Source organism: Trichoplusia ni, chromosome 17 (assembly GCF_003590095.1).
Source record: "Trichoplusia ni isolate ovarian cell line Hi5 chromosome 17, tn1, whole genome shotgun sequence".
NCBI classification, from domain to species: domain Eukaryota; kingdom Metazoa; phylum Arthropoda; class Insecta; order Lepidoptera; family Noctuidae; genus Trichoplusia; species Trichoplusia ni.
This window is the reverse complement of record NC_039494.1, coordinates 7814315-7840475: the sequence shown is the minus strand read 5'-3', so window position 1 is coordinate 7840475 and position 26161 is coordinate 7814315. Positions and strand designations below refer to the sequence as shown.

At 37.6% G+C, this 26161-nt stretch overlaps 1 protein-coding gene across 1 annotated transcript; it reads left to right on the top strand.

Annotated features, from left to right (window-relative positions):
* The first annotated feature begins 14 nt into the window (after positions 1 to 14).
* On the top strand, positions 15 to 20930 carry LOC113502263 (codanin-1). The gene is made up of 16 exons (XM_026883757.1): positions 15 to 229; positions 305 to 393; positions 1681 to 2900; positions 3883 to 4114; positions 4497 to 4656; positions 5248 to 5345; positions 6076 to 6191; positions 10567 to 10772; positions 12045 to 12557; positions 13066 to 13248; positions 14399 to 14615; positions 15522 to 15691; positions 16311 to 16473; positions 18031 to 18197; positions 18611 to 18916; positions 20313 to 20930. The coding sequence occupies exons 1-16, from the start codon at positions 143 to 145 to the stop codon at positions 20448 to 20450; spliced, it is 4065 nt and encodes a 1354-aa protein (XP_026739558.1). The 5' UTR covers positions 15 to 142; the 3' UTR covers positions 20451 to 20930.
* Positions 20931 to 26161: the final 5231 nt, after the last annotated feature.

The following is a 26161-nucleotide window of genomic DNA, read 5'->3' as shown; positions in this document are numbered from 1 at the left end:
ACACTTGTTTTGACGTTTGCTAATTAATTCTATGGCAACAAATTAAATATACAAAATATGGCGCCCTCAAAGTTTGAGCGCGCAGCTGCCAGAAATCGATTTACTGTTAAAAAATCATTTTAGTTCGATAAAAATATCCAAAATGCCAGACACAATAATAGAAAATGTTCTTACTGATAAGTTAGACGCCACTTTGCTTTTAAAGTGGCTAAACAATGAATCTTTGGAGGTGAAACTCTAACCTAAAACGAAGTGGAATATTTCGCATATTTTTGCAGGTTTTTTAAGTTATTTTTATTTTTAGGACACACCTGACGACTGTATATTGAATTGCTGCAACAGAAATGAATTTGTGACCTGTTTTTTGTCTTATTTAAGGAACCAGACCGATAGGTAAGTGACTTTGAAAAATTGTAAACAATGAATATAAAACACACCCTTGAATTTTATTTGTATGGAAAATGAGAATAATGGCATACCTGTTGCTTTGAGTATTACAATTCAGTTCGTACTTCAACTGCAAACTGCGATATAGGTGTCAGAAATTAAAAGTAAAGTGAAAATTTTGTAAAATTTGTGAAATTATCCATATTTTTAGACTTAATGTTTTGTCCTAAATTTTTGTCATAAATCATTCTCTGGGTTATTGCTTATTACCTACTTATAATTACACGCTAGTTCTGAGATTCTTAGATCTCATTAGGTAATTCAGCAATGAGTGTCACTAATTATCAGTTTCAAATGCTTTGTGAATTATGAAGAACCGTTGACTGGTCTGTTAGTTTAGACTTTAGAGGTTTGTGGCCCTGACTGCAATACCGGAGGTTGTTGTGTTATGAGCATGATCATTAATTGTTCTGTTTGTGTAATTCATCTATACTATTTATGTATTTAGAAATATGTAAGAATGCTTATCCGTTGTCGGTTACTCATAACAGTAGTAGACAACTGATAAACTTATTTCAAGCTTTGCCTAGTTCAAGACTACATGGCATTGTGTGACGGTTGTGGAATATTATTATATCATAACTGTGCTAATTTACATCCAAAATGTATAATATCTCAAATGAATCCTTATTCCAACTAGAGAGGGTTGTGCTGCATGTCTCCAAAATTTTTGTTTAAACTTTCAAATGAAGTTAATCCTATTTGACTCAGGTTAAACATCATACAAATTAATTTCTCACCCAATAAGTTTATAATCTTATCAAAATTTCGATTTTATTTTATTGATATTAATATTTTCATGCTTATGAGATAGCTTCATGATGTGGAAAGATTGGTAGTGGAGCTTTAGTGATAGATTTCTGGTTTACCTTTGGGTATGGAACCCAAAAAAGACAAAAATGTTTATGCATTTTTTACATTCAATAATATTTTGAAGAACAAAACATCAATCAGTACTCTCGCTCCTGATCTCCCTCTAAGATGCGTTACTAAAATATAAAGTTATGTATTTGCATATTTTCTTACTAATGACTAACCCAACCCCTAATATGCCAACATTCGTGGAAAACGAAGCTCTGTAAAGGCACTAATGATATCTCAATAATCATCACCACAAATGAATTTTTGCGTGCTTTATAGCTCACAAAAATTCACATCACTTTAATTCTATAGCTCACAGGCCCACTTTCCTTAAAACAACTTTATGTATAACAATCTACACATTACTTCCAGCATACTACAAACAAACAGCAATGCAGTACAAATACTCCAGCACAGCACTCCGGAGAAGTTACTCAGTACTAGGCGTAAACACAGGCGGTCCATCAGTGACCCCACCAGCGAAGATCGAACCATGGACAGTCTCACAGTAAAGTCAGACCGCCAGCGAAGCCATGAGTCACCCAGCAAAGACCGTAAAAGAACAGGCAGGAGAGTCAAAACAAAACTATTCACAGACGAAAAGAGTGTCAACCAATCAGTCTCCTCAGATGAGTCACGAATAAGCATCGGAGTCGATCGACTTGCCTTGACTAGTACCCCAATGAAAAATGGTATAAAACCATCAGAATACCCAAATTTGCCGCTTACTAGTCCGGTCACACCAAGGAGTTTTGTCAAAGATCAGTACGAAAGATGTGATACGCCTAGGCTGAGTCACAGACATTCTAGGTCTCAAGAAAAAAGCTGTTTAGGTGACTATATGGTTGTAGCTCAAAAAAGTTCCAAAAAGAAGAAGGGACGGATATCTTCGGATAATGATGAGAGTAAAGTTGAATTAGATTTGACGAATTCTGAAATGTTTCCTGAAATTGGAGCTAGAAAAGCCAGTTCCTTACGGTCTGAGAAACGTAGGATTAAACCTACTAATATAGACAAATCCCAGAAAAGTGTGTCTCTAAACAGTTTCAGTATGGAATCGATTCAGACATCTCCGTTACATCTTGAAGAAAACTCTGCATTTAAACACCAGAGGGTGCAACTCAAAGAAAGTAGCAATTTCGAAGCCGAACGCAACATTCTAAAGCAAGAACGTCACAAATTAATGGAAAAGTTCAATATATTAAACACTTCGTTACCTCAAAAAACAATACCTACTCCACAGATCAAAATAACTCAGAAAAAGACGATCAAACCTCAAAATTATATCAAAAGTGACGTCACAAAGATACAATACAAAGAAAAACTGGACTTGCTTGTGGAAATATATGAGTCTTTATTAAGGAACAATTTAATTATGAGTCTGAATACAGAGATATATTTTCTTATATCAATTTTGATATCGAAGCAGTTTGAAGATGATTTTGTTTTAGCCGATAATAAATTGAAAGCGGCTGATATGGGGTTCCTGTTGAAGACTATACATAACAGCACATACTTTGCGGTCAAGTCGTTATGGCATCAACGGGTCATTCTCGAAGTTATATTGGATAAAAGTGCTTTGAAAACTTTAGGTAAGGATCTTCTTTTATACTAGTCTACTATAGTAGAGTCCTATGATTACACATGTATTGTTCACCTTTTGCTACCGAAACATTGGTCCATATTTACATCGGGTTAGAGTGGAAGCCGACATTGTTAAAAATACCGGTCAAGTACCAGTCGGTACAACTAAAAACATGTACTTACTATCCAACACCAAGTACTTACCATCCAACACCAGGTACTTACCATCCAACACCAAATACTTACCATCCAACCCCAAGTACTTACCATCCAACACCAAGTACTTACCATCCAACCCCAAGTACTTACCATCCAACACCAGGTACTTACCATCCAACACCAAGTATTTACCATCCAACACCAGGTACTTACCATCCAACACCAAGTACTTACCATCAAACCCCAAGTACTTACCATCCAACACCAAGTACTTACCATCCAACCCCAAGTACTTACCATCCAACACCAGGTACTTACCATCCAACACCAAGTATTTACCATCCAACACCAGGTACTTACCATCCAACACCAAGTACTTACCATCCAACCCCAAGTACTTACCATCTGACACCAAGTACTTACCATCCAACCTCAAGAACTTACCATCCAACCCCAAGTACTTACCATCCAACACCAAGTACTTACAATCTAACCCCAAGTACTTACCATCTAACCCCAAGTACTTACCATCTAACCCCAATTACTTATTACGTTCGTCTCGACAGAAGATGCTGCTCGTTCTACCTATAATTCTTCTGCCCCTGAATTAAAATATGATGATACCTGCAAAGGTGTCGTAACGTCGGGAACTAAAATCTAAAATTAAACAGCGATAAAATCCGTAAAAGTAGTTTCATTTCAACAATTAAAATAACCATTTTGTGCCATAGTTAAATATCCGTTCATGTCATCGTCGGGTCAGGAGTCACAACACCAAGAAAGAATAGGCCGAAGACTTACATAAATTGCCAACATCCATTAAATTTTCAGGTGAAAACAAAAAGATCAGAAGTTTCTACCCAGACCTAGCCAAGTTCTTGCTAAACTGTTACGGTCTGAGATGCGAGGCCGAGACCAACCAAGACAGGTCTCGCCAGACCGAGACCAGGTCTAACGGGGTGGTCTGCTTCAACCTAGAGACGGACAATGCTGATAATTTCCCTTCGATGCTCAGCTTTCAGAATTTTAAAAAGCAACGGGATATGTTTTATGATATTTTGAGGTTGGTATTTTGATATTATTATTCATCAAAATGTCTTGTTAGTTTGAATTTGAATTTTAAGTTTGTTTTGAGATTTATTTTTGCCGTATATTCAATTTTTTTAACTAGACTATGGTTAAAAATAATTATAATCAATCGATTAAAAAACCGACACCCCACGGTTTTAAATTTCACTCCATTCAAATTTTATCAAAATCAGTCCAACCGTTATTATTGTTGTTAATTGCATTGTCACCGGGTTTGAAGCTACCCTGAAAATTTCAGCCTGCTAGCTTATCGGGAAGTACCTCAAAATTGAGTTACAAAAATCCAACCGGAATGACAAACATACAAACAGAAAGTGAGAGTATAAAAACGTGGGAAAATGTCTTTTTGTCACCAGATGGTACCAAGACAGCCAGACCTCCGGTTCCTCTCGATCCTCGCTGCGCGCCCGTGTGAAGGCTCTACTGGCCTGCAGTACTTCACCCTCAAACCACAGACATCTGGCTTCGCTGTTCACACTACACATGCTGGCTCACTGCCTGCCGGCTAGCGCTCAGGTAGTGTTACGTATAATGCACTACTTGAATGTCACACTATTCTAATCATCTGTGTTACTACAAACTGGACTGCATGGATACCCGAGTGGTTGAGATCGCCACACCAAACCCGGTAGGCGCGACGTGTCGCGGGTTCGATCCCCGCCTAGAACAAGCAGTATGGGTGTCTTTTCAGACGTTTTTGTGACTTGAATGTTTGTGAAACCCACGTGATACAAGGATTAAGTTCCGCTGGAGTTGACTTGCAAAAACAAATATGCTGGCTCGCTTTTTGCCTGATAGCACGCAAGTAGTGTAATTTACAACTTGAAAATCACAGCACTCTATCCCAGACTGCTAAGTTACTGAATACTCATGCTCACTTTTTGAAAGCTAGCGCTTAAGTAGTGTAAGTTACTACTATGAAAGTCAACACTTTCCGAATCAGCTATCAAATCAAATTAAATCACTTAATGTCAATTATGTTACACCACATCACATATTCCGGATGTCTACCTGCCATCTAGCCCACAGTATAATAAAATAGTTGCCCCACAGTCGGGCAACTGTCTTACAATACAATTTTAACTGTTTCGTCTACATTTGTCACAGGAGTCCAAGCTGAGTAAGTTACAACGTCGCCTGACGTGTCCCACCGCGCCCGAGTCACATCGACTGCCGCACTTCACCGATCAGGAGACCTTTTACAAGTTAGTTATAGTTTACTTATAATATAATATTATACACCGTGATTTTTAGTCGTCTTACAAAAGCAGCCCAGTTCATGTATCCAATGACTAGAACACGTTCACAATAAAAAAATCGGTATTTATGAGATTTGAATAAATTTAAAATGCATTTTTTTTCAAAATTATGATGCAATTCGTAGTTTTTTAGAAACACAGTTCTGTTGCGAGCGCGGTCCGAGCCTTGTAACAATGGTGTGGGGCGCGAGCGGCGGCGTTTTTATCATTTTTAAGAGTATATTTCAGATGTCTCTTGTTTAATTTTTCTTCGTACTTAATGTCTTAGTTGATGATAAAAAAATAATAATCGTGCCTAGGGGTATTTTACGTCGGATACGTGAACTGGGCTCCTTTTGTAAGACGACTAAGAAATCACCGTGTATAAATTTACATCTGTGTATTAAAAATTTATTGTACGCCTAAATTGAGATATTTAGAAGCTTTCATATCCGACAAATTACATTGAACTACACATGGTGTGCAAATTTCCTTTAAATTAAATTCATAGAATAGAACTTTATTTGCTAATTCATAAAATTGTCAATGATTTCATTAATTTAGAAGACCAAAAATATATGAAGCTGTCGATATTTGTTTCGCCATTACAGTATTATTCCTATAATAAAAGCTATTTAAAATAATTATTATAAATACCCATTTAAAGGTATAAAATATAGTTTTTTATTTATTACAGAGAGTTCATAATAAATGCTGAGAATGAGGCATTTAGAGCACATTTACGAGATTCCATAGCGAATGAGATCATGACGCTCGACTCCACGCATATAGCTACGGATGACAGAGGGAACTGTGAGTTTTGCCCACTGTTGGGCTTATTTTTTTTTTTCATTTTTTTTCGTATAGTAAGAGAAGTCTGTAATTGTTTCACTGCTGGGCAAAAACGAAAAATAAATTTATTTTTATTATTATAATATTTGTTAGATTATAAACTTTATAATGAGATTGACCTCCTTTGTCATAGTTTGAATTTAAAATGTTTTATTTTTCTGATGTTTGAAGAGCGGTTGTTTTTTCGCAGTTGTCAGTAGTTTTTGTTCTTAGTTGACAATAAAAGAATTCTTACTTGATCGGACGTATTAATTATTAAAATAACCTGAACCCAATAGGTTATGGGCCCAGAATACGCGTTTGTCGATAAGTAAAGAGCAGTCACGTTTTAGTTCGTGAAAGTAATAATAGTTCCGGCTCGAATAACGTAATAAATCATGGAGGTTAACAATTCCATGAAAATTGAGAAGTTTTGCGGCAACAATTTCAGACAATGGAAATTTCAAATTAATTGTGCTTTAAAAGCAAAAGGATTAGATATCAAGAAGGAAAAACCCAAGGTCGCTGATACGCAGTGGGAAAGAGATGACGGGATGGCAATGTTCATCATAACGTCCTCAATGGATCTCGGCCAAATCTCGCTTATTGAAAACTGTGAAACGGCAAGAGAAATAATGTTAAAATTGGAATCTATCTATGAAGCAAAGTCTGAACTAAACAAAATGATGGTGCACGAAAAGTTTTACCAATACAAGATGTCGCCGACTGACAGCATTGCTAAACACGTAGCTAATGTGGAGAATTTAGCAAAACAGCTGAAGGAAAGTGGTGAAGAAATAAGTAACACAGCTATTATGACTAAAATACTAAGCACTTTACCTGCAAAATATAGATCATTACGTCAAGCTTGGTTATCCTTAGATCCAAAATCACAAACAATTCACAATCTTACTGCAAGATTATTAGATGAGGAAGCTAGCCTGACAAATGAAGAAGAAGCTGAGATTGCCTTAGTAGCTACAAAGAATTTTACAAAACAGAATGAATTTCAGAATCAACAAAACAGTACCGGTAATAACCACAGTACAAGGTCGGGTCAACAGAGACATCGTTTCATATGTTACAATTGCAACAAAAGAGGACATTTCGCAAGAGACTGTCGAGCCCCAAAGAAATCTGAGAGGAAACCTCAAGAGCAAAAGATGTTAGCATTTAGTGCAGAACAATGTTTACAATCTGAAACTAATACAGATGTATGGATTCTTGACAGTGGTGCATCTGCGCACATGTCATACAGACATGATTATTTTTGTGAGTTACAAGAATACGATCAGAGTAATAATGATAGAACTGTGATATTGGGAAATAAGAAAATACTCTCAGTGCAAGGTCATGGAAATATATTAATCAATAGATGTGTGAATGGAAAATGGGAGAAGAGCATTTTAGAAATGTACTCTATGTACCAGAGTTACGCAGAAATTTATTTTCAGAAGGTATGGTGACTAGAAAAGGTTATGTCATTGTCAAAAGAAACAAAGATGCCTTAATAATGAAGAACAACTGTGTTGTTATGACTGCAACATTAAAAGAAAACAATCTTTATGAAATAAATATCAAAAGTATTGTGCAAGAAAAATGTAATGTAGTAGAATCAAGTCTAAAAGTCTGGCATGAACGTTTGGGACATCTAAATGTCAAAGAAGTGCTAAATATGAGTAAGAATGGTGCAATTCCGGTGACCTTCACAGATGATAACAACTTTACTTGTGAAGCATGTCAATACGGTAAGCAGAGTCGCATACCATTTCATAAGTCTCACAGAGGACAATGTGAACCTGGAGAATTGACTTATAGTGATGTATGTGGGCCTTTAGAACATGAATCCATATCGGGTGCAAGATATTTCATTTTATTTAAAGATGGTGCTACCAGTTTCAGGCATATATATGTGATCAAACATAAAAGCGACTCCCTAGATTGTTTTAAAAAGTATAATGCAATATTGAAGAATAAATTGGGTCGTGGTACTCAAATACTGCACACAGACAATGGACGTGAGTATATTAACAATGATTTTAGAGACTATTTAGATCGTGAAGGAATAATTCATGAACGTACAGCACCATACACTCCAGAGCAGAATGGAAGAGCCGAACGAGAAATGCGTACAATTATGGAAAGTGCAAGATCTATGTTACATGCTCGTGACTTACCATTAAAATTGTGGGCTGAAGCAGTAAACTGTTCTGTATATTTATTGAACCGGAGTTCATCCTCACAAACAAAAGATGTATCTCCATATGAGCTATGGAATGGAAAGAAGCCCTATCTTGAGCACATAAGAGTTTTTGGCTCAAAAGGATATGTTCATGTACCTGATGAAAAGAGAAAGAAGTTAGATAAGAAGAGTATTGAACTAATGCTAGTAGGATATGAGGACGAAAATTACAGAATGCTCCATATTAACACTGGAAGAATAACAATAAGTAGAAATGTACGCTTCAACGAAACCAACCCACTAGTGCTGAATAAAAATTGTGCTTCAATTGACATAACTAGCGGCATAGAAGAGAATGGGGTAAATGATATTTTAACACCTCAACAGTCTTTACCCATACAGAAACAAAGTAAAGTCTTACCAGAAACTTCTATGGAGGATGAAAATTTATCAGATATTAGTTATGAAAGCACAAATAGCCAAAATGATCCAACATATCAACCTTCTCAAATAATTTCCAGTGATGAAGAAAGAAACATTACACTACGACCTAGAAGAGTAAGATATGAAGAAGCAAACTTTTGTGAGTATGAGGTTCCTGAAACATATGAAGAAGCTATGAAATGTAAAGATAGTAATAAATGGAAAGAAGCTATAAGAGAAGAATTACAATCAATTGAAGAGAATGAAACCTGGAAACTAGTCGATAGAAACAATGAAAGAACTGTAACTTCAAAATGGGTATTTTGTGTAAAGAGAGATCCAGAAGGTAATATTAGTAGATACAAAGCTCGTCTTTGTGCTCGTGGATTTACTCAAGTAAGAGATGTTGATTTCAAGGAGACGTTTTCACCGACGACCAGGTATGACTCTATCAGAGTTATATTATCTCTTGCAGCACAAAAGAATTATGAAATACAGCAGTTCGATGTTCAAACGGCATTTCTTTATGGTGAATTGCTGGAAGATGTCTACATGGAGGTGCCTGAAGGTGTCCAGGCTGAGCAAGGAAAAATATGTAAGTTAGTTAAATCTTTGTATGGTTTAAAGCAATCCTCTCGTTGTTGGAATAGAAAATTTTCTTCATTTTTGAGTAACTATGGTTTTAAAGTATGTCCTTCAGACAATTGTTTTTGTTGGATGTTTCAATAATTTCAGAGTTATTTTATTATTATATGTTGATGACGCCTTGTTGTTATCAGAAAATAAGGAAATATTAGTACATATAATTAATGACCTTAAAAATAATTTTAAGATAAAGGTTTTGAATTTAAATACTTTTATTGGTATGGAGATAACTAAGAGTAATAATTCAATTGTAATAAGTCAAAAGCAGTATATAAAGCACTTGATTAAAAAGTTTGATATGTCTGAAGCCACTCCATGTAGTACCCCTGCTGATAATAATGTTATTTTGATGAAAAACGACGGCGAAAATGCAACAAACTTTCCATATAGGGAAGCAGTGGGAGCCCTAATGTTTTTGTCAATAGTGTCTAGACCTGATTTAGCTTATTCATTAAATATAGTTAGTAGATATTTAAATTACCCAAATAAGAATCATGTCAATGCTGTCAAAAGAATAATTAGATATTTAATAAAGACAATAGATATTTGTATTGCTTATAATTGTAAAAGTGAGTTAATGGGTTATTCTGATTCTGATTTTGCCTCAGATATTGATTCTAGGATATTGTTATGTGCAACATATTTTTATCCTGTTATAAAGTGTGTAGAAGTAATTTAGTATGTAGGTATTGGATTCCATTATAAAGTTTAAGTGGGAGTGTTAGATTATAAACTTTATAATGAGATTGACCTCCTTTGTCATAGTTTGAATTTAAAATGTTTTATTTTTCTGATGTTTGAAGAGCGGTTGTTTTTTCGCAGTTGTCAGTAGTTTTTGTTCTTAGTTGACAATAAAAGAATTCTTACTTGATCGGACGTATTAATTATTAAAATAACCTGAACCCAACTGATCGGACTTAAAGATGTAACATTATACTTGATATATACTTACCGGGGTTGCCCAACTAGTTTCGGACCCAACCGGAGTCCTTATTACTTAATTACTTACCATTTAATTTTTCGTTTTCCAATCTGCTGGGATAAAACTATTGTTCTGTATCTTACTGTATTTATAAACAAACATAAACATATTTCCTTTTTTTCTAGTCAACGCCGAAGTGACATCGCAATATCTAACTCTATCAAAAAAGTTAGCACTACTATCGAAATTCCTGGGTTTGTTAGCCGCTCTACCTTACACCCAAGTAGTGTCAGAACTAAGTAGTAAAGGACCGAAGGTAGTGCATAAGGAGAATTGCTACGCAGCGCCGAAGGAAAAGGTTCTTGAAAATGATTTGGCTTTGAGGAATTATGTAAGTATTAGACTTTGATGTAAAATAGCTGTATTTTTTGGGGTTCCGCACCTCGAGCATAAAACAGGGTCCCATTTTACTAAGTATTATTATTTATTTTATGGACATGTGTATCAGGCTAACTTTTCGCCTATGCATATCAGAATTATCAGAAAATTACATATTAAAACAGTTGCTGGAATTTAGACCTGCAACTATGTGCATAATAATTCAATCTTTGAAACCCTAGTTCACATAAATACTTAGACCTTCGTTTAATCCTAGCTACCGCATTAGGTTAAGTAACCTGTAATGGTAGATTAGTGTGATAATTAAATAAATAAATAAGATTCTGCTGTATCACCGTCTGCTACCAGGCTTTTACTAATGAATAGTTGGGTAGTTGAGCAGTTGAAATATTGACAAATGATGATTGTATGTTGCCATCGGCATTATCAAACTCAAGACTGCAGGTTCGAATCTCATGCAGGCATAAAAGTGATTTATACCGGCCCTATTTTTTCACATTTTGCATTGTATCTTCGCTCCAATTAGTCGCAGCGTGATGGTTTACAACAACAAACAAACAAACAAACTCTTCAGCCATATATATTAGTATAGATAATAGGGATGATGACTGGGTATAAAAAGAAAAAATCTCATTAGTCCCTCAGTTAGATAATTGAAAAGTATGAGACACGTATTTTTTCCTTTTTCAGAAAAACTAGAATTGACAAAGATTAACTGCTTTAAAGTTTAGGAGAGGGGGCTTGTGACGTAACGATAGAGTAAAATTTATACTCAATCGTGACGTCACGCGTAAGTTTCATTCACTGTAATTTGGTCAATTTATGTTTGCGGGACAAACTAAAAAATACGTATCCATTATTATACAAAAAACTACTAGACGGACACTGCAAAAAAAATTGTCATCATCCCTATTATATCAGCCTATAACCATTGCACTGCTGGACGTAGACCTCTACCCATATAAGCAAGGTTGACATGCTAGCTCGTTCCAAAATATTTCAGAATCCAATATTTACAATCCAGGTTTCCTCACGATGTTTTCCTTTATCGTTGATTTAGTTATTTTAGGGCCAATTTTTCAATCGTCAGTTAATTTCTATCTGAGGAATAAATATGGCCGTTTGACATATTTTCTATACAAAAGCTGTCAAAACGTCAAAGATATTAGTCAGATAAAAGTTATCTGGCGATTGAAAAATCGGCCCTTAGTATAATATTTAAAACATTTCGAGGATTTTTAATAGTATTTTTATTTCTTTTCAGAGTCAACCAACGATGGATTTAAAAAGCATATTAATCAATGCAATTGAATCGGGGCGTTTATCGATAACCATACCGTGGATAGTCCACTATCTCTCGATGTTAGACTACACATCACTACGAATCAAATACTACCAGAACTTACTAAAAATCCTATTCGATATATACTCGAATCGACTAAAATTAGAAAATAGTAACTTAAAGAAAAACACAACTATATATTTAAAATCAATGCTAGGCTGGCTTTTTGATCTACCTCACTTTCCACACGAATCGTTTTACGAGAATCGACTAAGCACTAGTGTTGGGGTTGAATCGAATATCGATAGTTGCGATTTGATCGATGAGTCGGTGATTATAGAGTTGTGCCCGCATTTGAGGGATTTGAATGTGTTGTTGTCGACATGTCGGGTGTCGCAGGAACAGAAAGAGATGGGTAGCTATCGACATATAACACCTGTCAGCTTAACTCTGAATCCAGAAGATAGGATTAAGAATAAGGAGAAAGAAATTCAGGTAAGAACAGCGCTTTTTTATTATTTCGAAATGAAAAGAAATCATTAACCGCATAAGTGAATCGATCACAGGTTAAGCTATGCTTGACGCGGTTGGTCCATAGATGGGTGACCATCTTTGCCATTACGAGTTCCTCCGTGTTTCGGAAAGCACGTTAAATTGTGGATCCCGGCTGCTATTCATAAATCTTTTGCAGTCGTTACAGGTAGTCAGAAGCTAGAAAGTCTGACAACCAGTCTATCCTTTTGTGCCTTTATATTGAACTATTTAACCGACTACGAAAAAGAAGATGTTGTCAAACAAACTTTATTATGTTACACAACGCACATGAACATTTATTGTCATTTACAAACAAAGATTTTAGTGTTTCTCAAAGAGAATTAAATAACATTTATTAAAAGTTTATTATTCAAGCCCATAGTTACCCGAGAGTTGGGAAAACACCCCCAACTGCAACGCACCAACTCAAACTAGCCTCCCCGTTAAACCTTAATTTTCGTACTTCTAGGCACGTCTAGAAGAAGAACTACTTAAGAGTCAGCCGTCATCGACACGCCGAGTTCTAGAATTAGTTATTGAGCGTGTGACCTCAGCCTGTGTGAGAGAGTTGAGTGGACAACTGCTTACTGAACATCGGCAGAGAGCTAGCAGCCTGGCTGCCAAGCTTGTGGCCACGTCGCAACTGGACCAGGTAGGTAACCCTATACTGACCCTAAAGATGATGTTGGTTTTAGGTTAGTTTTAGTGACCCTTGAGTGAAGGTATTATGATTTAATGGTGACTCGTCTTATCTAAGATTGACCCCATGATGACCCAATAGTGACCTCATCATAACCCAGTAGTGACACATATTGACACTAATATTGACACCCTGATGACCCAGTAGAGACCTTATAGTGACCCTAGTGACGTTAAAGTTATTCTAGGTGGCCCTGGAGTGATTCTAAGATGAGTTTATGGTGACTCGTGTGATCTGAGTTTGACCACATGATGACCCTAGATTGACCCACAATGACCCAGTACTGACGACATAATGACCAAATAAAGATACTATAGTGTGACCTCTCGATGACCCAATAGTGACGACGTAATGACCCAATATTTATGCTATTATATCTTGACCTAGTAATTATTCAAATTTATTTCTTGATGGTCCTATAATGACTCCTTGATTTAGGTGAGAAGAACAGGATGTGTATTAATAATATTCCACAAAACTCCATCTAACGACAGTTACGACAACGCAACGCACACGTCGCGTTGTCGTGACGTTTGCACTGTGTATACGGTCATCGAATGCTTAGCTAAACAAACACTAGTGTCAAGTCAGCCTAATGTAATATCATGTAGTACATGTGTAAGCGTAGTTCCGTCGTCCCCTAGCCGTCTCTCCTAGCCGGCGTGCAAGCAGTATACTTCAACTGTTATTTTCTCAAGCTAGAGCCAACACCCTACAAGATTCATAGTTTTACAGCTTGGTTTTCTTTATTCCTATGTCCGAATCGATCTTGGTCCCAATTAAACTATACTTCTTAACATTATTCAAATAACTTCTACGTATGAATGAGACAAAAGGCATATTTTATCTGCTCTCCCCTTAGCCATCTCTCCTAGCCGTTGTGCAAGTCGTATACTTCTCCCAGCTGACCCCTCTCCAATTCGTGGGTGGCTCTGCGGTCTCTCGTCTCTCGTCCGTTTTCTTTATTTCTATCTTCGTCTATCCGAATCGACCCCGGTGTTCTACTGTAGTCCCTAATGTAACATCATTCAAATTTCTTCTATCTGCGTAACGTATAAATAAGACAAAAGGTATAATACAACACCTACTCCTTATCTCGTAGCCGTCGCTGCTAGCGGGCGTGCAGGCCGTGTACTCGTCGCAGCTGTCGTGCCTGCAGTCGCGCGGGCTGGCGGCGGGGCAGGCGTCGCTGCGCGCGCGCGGCGCGGCGGCGGTGCGCGCGCTGCTGGCGGGCGCGCCGCCGCCGCTCGTGGCGCTGGTGCAGCGCGCCGCCCGCGCCCGGCTGCAGCGCTGGCTGGCCGACAACTGGAACACTACCGGTCAGGATCTAAACACTACTTATCAAAAGATCCCGTGGCTTTTGACAGCACGGATAGCCGAGTGGCTGAGGTCACCACACCGATCGAACCCGCGACACATCGCACTCAAACGGTTTGACTGATTGCCACAAAAACTCAGCTAACCGTGCAATCAGACTCTCCACTTCTCCAAATAAGCTTCCTACATCAACTTCCTGCACAGATGATTAAAATCACTAATTAAATACTACTGAACAGAAGTCCAGTCGTATGCAGTATAGAAGTTATTTGAATATACAATACAAACAATTAATTTCTGGTTTTAATCATCTGCTCCTGCTGTTGTGTGTGCTAGAAAGTTGCACCAAAATAAAACTTTCCATCCTAGCGTCTCGAAATAAGATGTATGCCTTTGGCGATTGATGCCATGTACAATTATCAATGAAAAAATAATGTATTATATTCATTTTTTTCTGCAGAAAAAAAGTGGATATAATACTTAACCGATATAAGCCATAGATCGACACTATTGAAAAAAGGGAAGGGAGACACTCGCCCTGCAATATGACATTAAATGGCAAATTAAAAATAGATCGAATTATTGTATTCAGATTTTTAGTAGTGATAGGATCCTATACATTTTGATAGTAACTGTCGTGAGAATGATTCATTATTAAATGATGTAACGGTTTACTCACGCGTATTATCGTTCGACTCGCGATCCCGCCGCGTCTGCTCATGATTAAGGACTCCGGTTGGGTCCGAAACTAGTCGGGCTACCCCGATAAATTCGCGTGAGTGAACCGTTACATCATTTGATAATGGATCCTATACAGCTCTTTGTGAATCAGACTCGCTTTTAAACAATTCTCATTTGACATTTGACAATAGTAAAAACAATCGTTTACCTTTTATTCCTTTCAACAGCGGTGCTATGCAAGGACATAGAAGCTGAGATGAAGACTTTCCTGGCTCTCGGCGAGCTGGCGACGGTGACCACTCAGAAAACCACAGTCGATGTGACAGCTATGACCACGCCCGACCACGTATTCTACTCGGTCAATGTCAGTCCGGCTACCTGTATTATAAATTTAAAGGTTTGTGGTTACTCTTCAAAAGTCCGGGATAAAAACTATCCTATGTTCTTTCTGAAGGTCAACTCTATCTCTGTACCAAATTTCATTAAAATCAGTTCAGTGGTTCAGACGTGAAAGCGTAACAGACAGACAGAGTTACTTTTGCATTTATAATATTAGTTGAGATGATTTTTCTTGTCAGATTTATATGCAGATAGTCTGAAGGCAGTTTTTAATTGTTGGCCGGCGTTGTAAATGTCGATCAGTAATAACAGGTTAAGTGGGAGTTGTATTCGCGGTATTGAAGGTTCCTTACAAAACTAAAAGCAAAACCAAATTTGAAAAGATATACTGGTTATCCAAAAGAAAAGCAATGCGAAAAAAAAATGGACGCCAGTCAAATTTTGAACTGTATTTATTCTTAATCGTGTATACTATTAGGTTTGTTATAACGGTAACAGAAATACATCATGATTTTTTTTAATCTGTCTAGCTATCACGGTTCATGAGATACCACTTGGTGACAGACGAACAAAAAGTACAACCTTACCAATTGGGTTTCGTTTTTATCCTTTTAGATACAGTACCCTAAAATTTTTTTATAAGTTTTTTTTCTAATTAATCCTTCTTTTTGTTACAGGAACAGCTATGTCAATTACTATCATTTGAAGAATACAACTCGCAACAGCTGTTCAGTACACTATCAGCTTGTTCCGTCGCCTGCTCCCCCTCGAACGTCTTCGGGAGGGGGGCGACACAGCGAGCCATACTGCAGCTGAGCGTCGACCTGTGCGTCGTGTTCGGTGAGTCCGTGTGTGTGTGTGTCTGTGTGTCTGTGTGTGCTGTGCAGCTGAGCGTCGACCTGTGCGTCGTGTTCGGTGAGTCTGTGTGTGTGCGTGTGTGTGTCTGTGTGGCTGTGTGTGCTGTGCAGCTGAGCGTCGACCTGTGCGTCGTGTTCGGTGAGTCCGTGTGTGTGTGTGTGTGTGTGTGTGTGTGTGTGTGTGTCTGTGTGTCTGTGTGTGCTGTGCAGCTGAGCGTCGACCTGTGCGTCGTGTTCGGTGAGTCCGTGTGTGTGTGTGTGTGTGTCTGTGTGTCTGTGTGTGCTGTGCAGCTGAGCGTCGACCTGTGCGTCGTGTTCGGTGAGTCCGTGTGTGTGTGTGTGTGTCTGTGTGTCTGTGTGTGCTGTGCAGCTGAGCGTCGACCTGTGCGTCGTGTTCGGTGAGTCCGTGTGTGTGTGTGTGTGTCTGTGTGTCTGTGTGTGCTGTGCAGCTGAGCGTCGACCTGTGCGTCGTGTTCGGTGAGTCCGTGTGTGTGTGTGTGTGTCTGTGTGTGCTGTGCAGCTGAGCGTCGACCTGTGCGTCGTGTTCGGTGAGTCCGTGTGTGTGTGTGTGTGTCTGTGTGTCTGTGTGTGCTGTGCAGCTGAGCGTCGACCTGTGCGTCGTGTTCGGTGAGTCCGTGTGTGTGTGTGTCTGTGTGTCTGTGTGTGCTGTGCAGCTGAGCGTCGACCTGTGCGTCGTGTTCGGTGAGTCCGTGTGTGTGTGTGTCTGTGTGTCTGTGTGTGCTGTGCAGCTGAGCGTCGACCTGTGCGTCGTGTTCGGTGAGTCCGTGTGTGTGTGTGTCTGTGTGTCTGTGTGTGCTGTGCAGCTGAGCGTCGACCTGTGCGTCGTGTTCGGTGAGTCCGTGTGTGTGTGTGTCTGTGTGTCTGTGTGTGCTGTGCAGCTGAGCGTCGACCTGTGCGTCGTGTTCGGTGAGTCCGTGTGTGTGTGTGTGTGTCTGTGTGTCTATGTGTGCTGTGCAGCTGAGCGTCGACCTGTGCGTCGTGTTCGGTGAGTCTGTGTGTGTGCGTGTGTGTGTCTGTGTGGCTGTGTGTGCTGTGCAGCTGAGCGTCGACCTGTGCGTCGTGTTCGGTGAGTCCGTGTGTGTGTGTGTCTGTGTGTCTGTGTGTGCTGTGCAGCTGAGCGTCGACCTGTGCGTCGTGTTCGGTGAGTCCGTGTGTGTGTGTGTGTGTGTCTGTGTGTCTGTGTGTGCTGTGCAGCTGAGCGTCGACCTGTGCGTCGTGTTCGGTGAGTCTGTGTGTGTGTGTGTGTCTGTGTTTCTGTGTGTGCTGTGCAGCTGAGCGTCGACGTGTCTGTCTGTCTATCTGCTGATGTGTTTGTGAGTTAGTTTGTCCACCGATGTATCTGTCTCTCCGTATGCTACCCTGTCTTTGTCAGCGTGTTTTTCTTGCATACCTTACTGACTACGTTTGATTTCTCATGCCAGACAATGTAAAACCCACTTACATATATATTTATTTACACACCAACACAAAAATGCACTAATTTCTAAACATATTCTGATTTCATTTTCAATACCATCAGTGAGTCGTCGCCCATCGGACGTCACGGATGCTTTCCTCTCATCGCTGGACGCGATCTGGCGCGTCTGTTGTCCGGACAGACGTCGTGCTACGTCCGACGTCATGGACGTGTTGCCCGAACGCCGGGAGATATCGCCACAGTTCAGGAACTTTGATGAAGATGAACAGGTTTGGTTTAATATGTCTAAGATAAGGTTAGGGTCTAATTCAAGGTTTAAGAATGTGTGAAGCTATGTTAGAGGTCTAAGGACGGGTTAAACTTTGATATCAGATTGTACATCAACTAAATGATAAGAAAAACTACTCATTATAATGTAATTTAGTCTAATCTAGGCGTGGTGGCTTTGCGGTTCTATACAAAGATTTGTATTTGGTGCAGGTTCGATCCCAACTCAGGCTAACAATGTGGTTTTTGCAAAGTTATACGGAGTTTCTTAATTATTTTAAGCCATCAGCGGTGAATGGTAAAGGAAAACGTCGTGAAATCTAAAATCACCCGCAGTGAGCTATCATGGTGATTAATGCTCAAACCTTCAAACCCATATATAGGCTGGTATTATAACAATTAACCTCAATTACAGGTCAAAACCCCAGTATCTGACGACGAACAACCAACACAACCGCAACCGTCTCCAACCAACATAGTTATCTCACAACCGGAGCAACATGACAAGCCAGAGAGGATAGAATTAGAAGATAGTGATGTGAACTTGGACTTTTTCAACCGTATCTTGTGCCCAAGGAACATAATGGTGTTAAGTGTCGGTAATAGTGATGTGTGGCAAGCCATGGCTACTGTGCTAGTGTTTTTATTGACTAATGATTATTTAAGTGAGGATTCTTTGACTGAGCAGTGCTTAGCTGTGTACAGACAGGATTGGTCTCAGGTGAGTGTTTTAAAATGTTATTTTGTTTATTAACAAGCAGTTGCCCGCGACTTCGTCCGCGTGGTAAACAAACCCGTAGTACATCATTTTGTTCTGTGTCAATAGTATTAGCAGCGTACGCAGAAATAGGTTTTCTAACACCTTTGGTTACATTATCGCAATTTTCTTAGGGAACCCTAATATTTTTCAAAATAAATTATAGCATATGTTCAGCGGGAATAATGTAGCTTCTCAAGAGTGAAATTTTTTTTCGAATTGGTCCAGTAGTTTCGAAGCCTATTCGTGTCAAACAAACAATCAAATCTTTCCTGTTTATAATATTAGTAAAGATAAATGCACAGTGCATGGATAGCCGAGTGGTTGAGGTTGTCAGGTTAAACCCACAGCGCAATCTATGGGTTCGATCCCCGCGTAGGACTGCAGTTGTGTGATCCACGAATGCTTGTCTTGAGTCTGGGTGTCTTTGTGACTTGAATGTCTGTAAAACCCCCGTGACAAAAGGATTAAATTACTAAATGCGGGAGTCGTTTTTTTATAAAGAATACTAGCTGTTACCCGCGATTTCATCCGCGTGATATTTATTTACTTAGGTAATAGATAAAAAAATAGCTAGATAGTAATATTTTTGTGCTTTTGCATGAATTTATTTTTGTTAATATTTATTATTATTTGATTTAATAACATGCAACTCATTTGCGTTATAATTTTTTTAATTTTTTTTTATACATTTTTTTTGTAAGTATAAACCTTAGTCAGGTATATTTATCAATTTATTGAAATACTCTGCATTAGTTTATACACTCGAATTTGAAAATTGTCTGGACTTTAAAAGAGACTGCGACCCCTGAGTTTGTTTCGACATTTCTTCTTAGGGTAGTCAGCTAGGAAATGTCGGCTCCATCGTTCTCAAAAAAGACATGTAAAAGTGATAAAAAATATCCTATTTGCAGTATAAATAATTTCATTTCATTTCATTTCATATTGCTATTCTATATTTTAAGTTGGATCAATTTGCACTCGGTGTACAAATTTTAATTGAAATCGGTAAAGTTGTTTAGGAGTCCATCGCGGACAAACAACGTGACACCCAATTTATAAACTATGATTTTCTGGAGTAGCTTAAATATCACACACCAATAAAAAAATGTTAAGAGTGATCAAACGCTTAGGGGTTTGAAATTTAGATGGTAGCTGATTCTCAGACTTACTAAATATGCTTATAAAGTTTCTCATTGCCCAGGTAACTGGGTTGAGGAGGTCAGATAGGCAGTCGCTCCTTGTAAAACACTGGTACTTAGCTGAATCCCGTTAGACTGGATGCCGACCCCTACACAGCTGTAAAAAGTCTAGGTTGATTATGAACTATATGTATTAATAATCGCTCTATCTTCCACAGAATGTTCTGGAGAGTTTATCGACTTGCATGAAGTCGGTATCGGCGCGTTGGTCGCGGTCTTCCACTGGCAAGTTCACGTTGTTCCTAGATTTTCTAGCTGAGTACTGCGGCGATATGGATTATGAGCCTCTAGAGTAATCACCGAGGTATCTAAGTGGTGATTAGTGAAGAATCTACGGTAATCTGATCTTTGATGTTCGATGTTATGTTGCGATATTGAAGACTATGAACCTTTTGCGTAAATCACCGGGTTATCTATCTGGTGATTAGTATAACCTTTCATTTGTACTCGCAGATGTTAGATGATATTGTGGTGAGATGAATTACAAGCGTTTGAAATAATCACCAAGCCATCTTAGTTATGGATACCATAACACTGTCTAATTTCGGAATTGACTGGATTTGAAGATGGGACAATAATTTCACCAATGTTGTGATTAATAATGGAAACTGGAATTGTGATGACTTAACGACTTGCAAAAGTTAGTTAAATGTGCTTTTTGAGATATCACCCATCTAAAGGCAAACCGCGGCGAGCGCTGCTTAAATATGAAGACGTCTATACAGCTTGTACTTAGCCTGTGTGTGGTGATTAGTAATAAATGTTTATAACACCAATATATTGTTAGAATTGATGTTTTAGAGCTACGTATTTTGTAGTTTTGATGCCTGTATTTCAAACGTGACTTAATTTTTAAGTAGCTCTCATGTATGTCGTAAACTATACGTGTTCAGTAAAACTATTTTAACGTCCTTGTATTTGAAATAAAACTAGTGCATAATATATTATAACATTGTTAAACGAAGCAAGGAATGATTTGAGAAACCTGCGCAATCAATGAAACAGGTTTGAGTTAAAACAGTTTCATCGTCTCGCTGGCACTTAAAAGTTAAGTAACGTTTAATTATTCAGGTTAGATGGAGCGGTGATTAGTGTGTTCAACTTAGATAGATGGCTGTGACGGAATGTAGGCTTATGATAACCAATTTTGGTGTCTAAATTTGGAATGTAAGTATGGAAATTAGATGTTGATAGAAACTTAGATATGATGGTGATTATCGCTTAGCGGTAAATTTTAATATTTAAAATCAGAAAAAATACAAAATAAATGCCTTTTTCAAGAAAAAAATAGCGGTTTTAAAATCTTAGCATAATGTCCCACTTAGCTATTATAAGGTCTTCTCATTGTCAAGTGGATAGTATCAACCATAGCATATTGGAACGTCATTTGAGCCACGAACAGGCTTTGAAATATCCATTGAGAAAGCGTGAGGAGCTCGTGGCTAAGCTATAACCGCATAAGTGAATCGATCACAGGTTAAGCGACCCTTGACGCGGTTGGTCCGTAGATGGGTGGCCGTCTTTGTCATAACGAGTTCCTCCGCGTTTCGGAAGGCACGTTAAATTGTGGGTCCCGGCTGTTATTCCTACATCTTTGACAGTCTTTACAGGTAGTCAGAAGCTTGAAAGTCTGACAACCAGTTTAACCAAGGGGTATCGTGTTGCCCAGGTAACTGGGTTGAGGAGGTCAGAAAGGCAGTCGCTCCTTGTAAAACACAGGTACTTACCTGAATCCGGTTAGACTGGAAGCCGACCCCAACATAGTTGGGAAAAGGCTAAGATGATGATGAAACATCGCGAGGAAGACACAGACACAGACAAGGTCCCAAGTCTGTTAGCACTCTGGCGATTAAACTTTGATACCAACGACATAGTAATAATAAACGAATATATCTTATGATCTAAAACTCTTCTATACAATTATATTTGTAGTTGAGATTTTTAGAAGCAATATTGAAATGCCTTTGGTAATACGAAATAATGTCCAAACAAACCTACATTCAGTTCGTTAAGGTAATTAAAAAGTAAACCATCTTGGTGGGTATAAAACACCGTTTGAAAATAAAACGCGACTTAAAAAACAAAAAAAAAACAAATCTATATCTATACTCTATACTAATATATAAAGCTGAAGAGTTTGTTTGTTTAAACGCGCTAATCTCAGGAACTACTGGTCCAAATTGAAAAAAATATTTTTGTGTTGAATAGACCATTCATCGAGGAAGGCTTTAGGCTATAAACAATCACGCTGCGTCTAATAGGAGCGAAGATACAATGGAAAATGTGAAAAAAACGGGGCAGGTATAAATCATAACTTATATCTTCTACCCACGGAGACGAAGTCGCGGGCAACAGCTAGTAAATTATTTGTGTACCAAGTTTTGCCTAAATCCGGTCATTAGTTTTTGCGTGAAAGAGTAACAAACATCCAGACATACAAACTTTCGCGTTTATAATATTAGTAGGATGTTTTTGTATAAAAGGCACACCAAGATTGTTTACCTTTTTTTAAGTATCTTTACAAATTGAGTATGTGAATAAATGAAATATAATAAAAGCATTTATACACCGCGGTCGACTCTTGAAGTTTTGAATAACTTCTCTCCTTAATACATTGTGGAGTCGAAATATACTATGCTACAGATTCATAGGGTATAAGAATAACACCCTTCTTGTATCGACCGTGGATAAATATAAATTCAAAATGCCACCTTTTAAAGTAGGCTAATGTATGGAAAAGGAATGACGACATGTATTATGTATAAATCTATTTATTCCGTCAGATGATGAATATTAGACACGTATTTTTGCCTTATCTGTACAATAAAAAATAATAAAGATAAATTGCTTGGAAGATAAGGGGTGTGCTTGTGACGTAATGATCCAAAATTTATACTGAGAAGTGACGTCATGCATAAGTTCCATTCATTGTAATTTGATCAATTTATGTTTGCGGTACAGAAGAAAAAAAAACGTATCCAATATTATGCATAAAAAAACTACACGACGGATATAGGAAAATGTCGCTCCCGTTGCTAAACCTAGGATGATATAAATAATAATAAATTAAATGTAAATATTGTTTATTTGTTAATAATATACAATTTTAATCCCAAGACTTAAGTACAATAATTGTAAAAAAATAAAATTATAGAGGGCGTTGGTGATTTTAGAAACTGCAAACATTTTTCAAGTGTTACCATTTATAACTATTGAATTTCTGATTTTATTCATACTCCAGGCTGATATGATTGTACACAACATATTTAGTTGTTAATAGCAACAAAACAATTTGTTAGCACTGAATTACCACATATTTTTTGTCTCATTTATAAATAAGATTTGTTTAGTTGTATGAGCGTGACAGCTATACATGGCAAAGAGCATCTCTCTTACACATCTTCTATAATATTACTTAAGGTGTTGCTATGCTCCAAAAATAAATGTTGAATCACCAACGCACTCACATTGCCTTTATTTATTATAACATATATTATTAGATATACAAGATGTGTGGATGTAAAAAAGATTTGTGAAACATTAAAAACAAAGAATATCTAAATATTAATGTTTGTTTATTTTTCAATATAAATAATTGGCAGCTAGCTACCTACTTATCTGGCTAAAGTCGGTATCAAGGCATTATGGTAACTCTATCGCTGAGGCACTGCTGTCTGTTCATGTTGTCACCTGGCTTGATCTCAAGACAGGAAGATATTGTAATTCTGTTGCCGTTATAAAGAGAAATGGTTAAATAAAGATCAAGGTTAAAAACATGTCAAACGGTTATCAATTTCTCGATTGACATAATTTCTGGGACAAATTTATTTTGTCCCAACCAGTTGGATTCTCTTAAGGCAATGTGTACCATCCCATATTTAATTTTGAGGTCTTGATGCCGACTTTATACAGATCAGTTGGTAGTTACAGAACAATGGTGTGTTGCGTTATGTCAGAGGTCTACGGGCGGTTTAAACTCTGACACCAGGTTGTACATCAACCATACGATAAGAAGAATAAATGGGCGTTAGATCGTCTCAAAAAGCTGTAAGTTAATTCAATGTTATTATTGTTTTACAAATATATGGACTTGCAACACCAGCCCCAAGGGAATTGTATATGTATAGTTGACATCTACACGCATTTGGATTGTTTTTTTTTCTATAAATATATGTGTTTAGGAAACTTAAAAATGAAATACAGTGAAGTAAAGATCTGATACGTTAAAAGACTTGTTATTTAAAGTTTTCAACGATTTTATTGTTATCATAACTTTCGTGAGATTCATAATCGATACATAACGGTTTACTCACGCGTATTTATCGGAATCGAGTTAGTGGCTAAGCTATAACTGAATAAATTGATCGATCACAGTTTAGCTTGACGCGGTCGGCCCGTAGTTAGGTGACCATCTTTGTCACAAGTTCCTCCGTGTTTCGGAAGGCACTTTAAATTCTGGGACCCGGCTGTTATTCATACATCTTTGACAATCGTTACCAGTAGTCAGAACCTAGAAAGTCTTACTAAGGGGTACCGTGTTGAGGAGGTCAGATAGGCAGTCGCTCCTTGTAAAACACTGGTACTTAGCTGAAACCGGTTGGACTGGATGCCGACCCCAACATAGTTGGGAAAAGGCTAGGATGATCCATCGGAATGGCCCAAATAGTTACGACCTCACTCTCTCACTGCCGCGTCAGCCTATAAGGACTACGGTTGCGTCAGAAACTAGTCGGGCGATCCCGATAAATACGCCAGAGTAAACCGTTATCAAATATTTGCCGAAGTTTTCTTTCAATGTTATCTTGGGTTTAGTATTTTACCCTCTCGTTATGTATTTAATATAATTTTTATGTCATATAGATTTAATTGATTTAAATTTAACCTCCATTTAAAGATTTCCTCTGTATAAAAAATCCATAAAAATATGTACAGATATTCATCTGTGCTCGCGGCGCTATGTGTGCGTGCGATTGACAGCGACTGTTTATTATGGAAGCTTTAATGTGTGTGACAGTGACACACAAATGAAAGCTGTGTTAGTACACAACGTCACTGTATAGTTACAAGAGTTACCAACAGATGGCGCCGCGCGTAAAGATGATTTGAATATTGACTACTAACATCTTCTGCATCCCTAAATAGTTTAGTATCAATTTAATTTAATTTTAAAATAAAATAATTCGACTGAAAATAAATTAAACGCGTTAAAGTACATTTTGTAAATTAGTTTCTAGAGAAATGCTTTCACATAACTTATTTTTCTCAATGTTGTAAACCCAGTTATAACAATGTTTTATGTTTTACTGTAATTTAATTGATACAAATATAATTATAAATATATCAAAGTCCATATAGCAAGTGTATGTACATCGCTTTTGCGAATAGATGAATTATATTAAAAAGAAATTTTAAGAATTATTGTTTTATTTTTGTACCCCCGATGCAACAAGGTGTTGTAAGTTTGCCGTCAATCTCTGTGGCATTTAGACCCTTGCGATTTTAATTAGGTTTGTTTTGTATTACAAACCTAATTAAAATCGCTCAATCTAATCAAAATTAAAAGGTGAATTATGTACGAGTGTTCCAAGACTTGTTTTGTAGAAGTCGGTTGAGTCGTTTAAAAGTTGTGCGTGTTTAAGTTGGTAAGGATAGACTTATGTCTTCAAATATACTCCTATGAAAGCGCACTAAAATAGAATATTAATTGACTTAATAAATAGTGTTTTAAGCTTCGTTTGATGAGAAAAATGCTGATCGGTTGCAGAGGCTTAAAAAAAATCGCTTTGATCTAAATACTCATTTGTAACAACGCTCTGCTATGGCCATTTTCAATCGAAATCATAAGGGCTAGAATAAATAAACCCTGATTTTTTTATAAATTCTGTTGCTCTATGTTAAATAGCAACACCGTTTTGACTAATGTCAGTAGTATTTAGTGATGTGAATTGATGAATTAATCGATTCTGTGTTCTTTATCGATTTCAGAGTAGTCGATCTTGTAAATTTC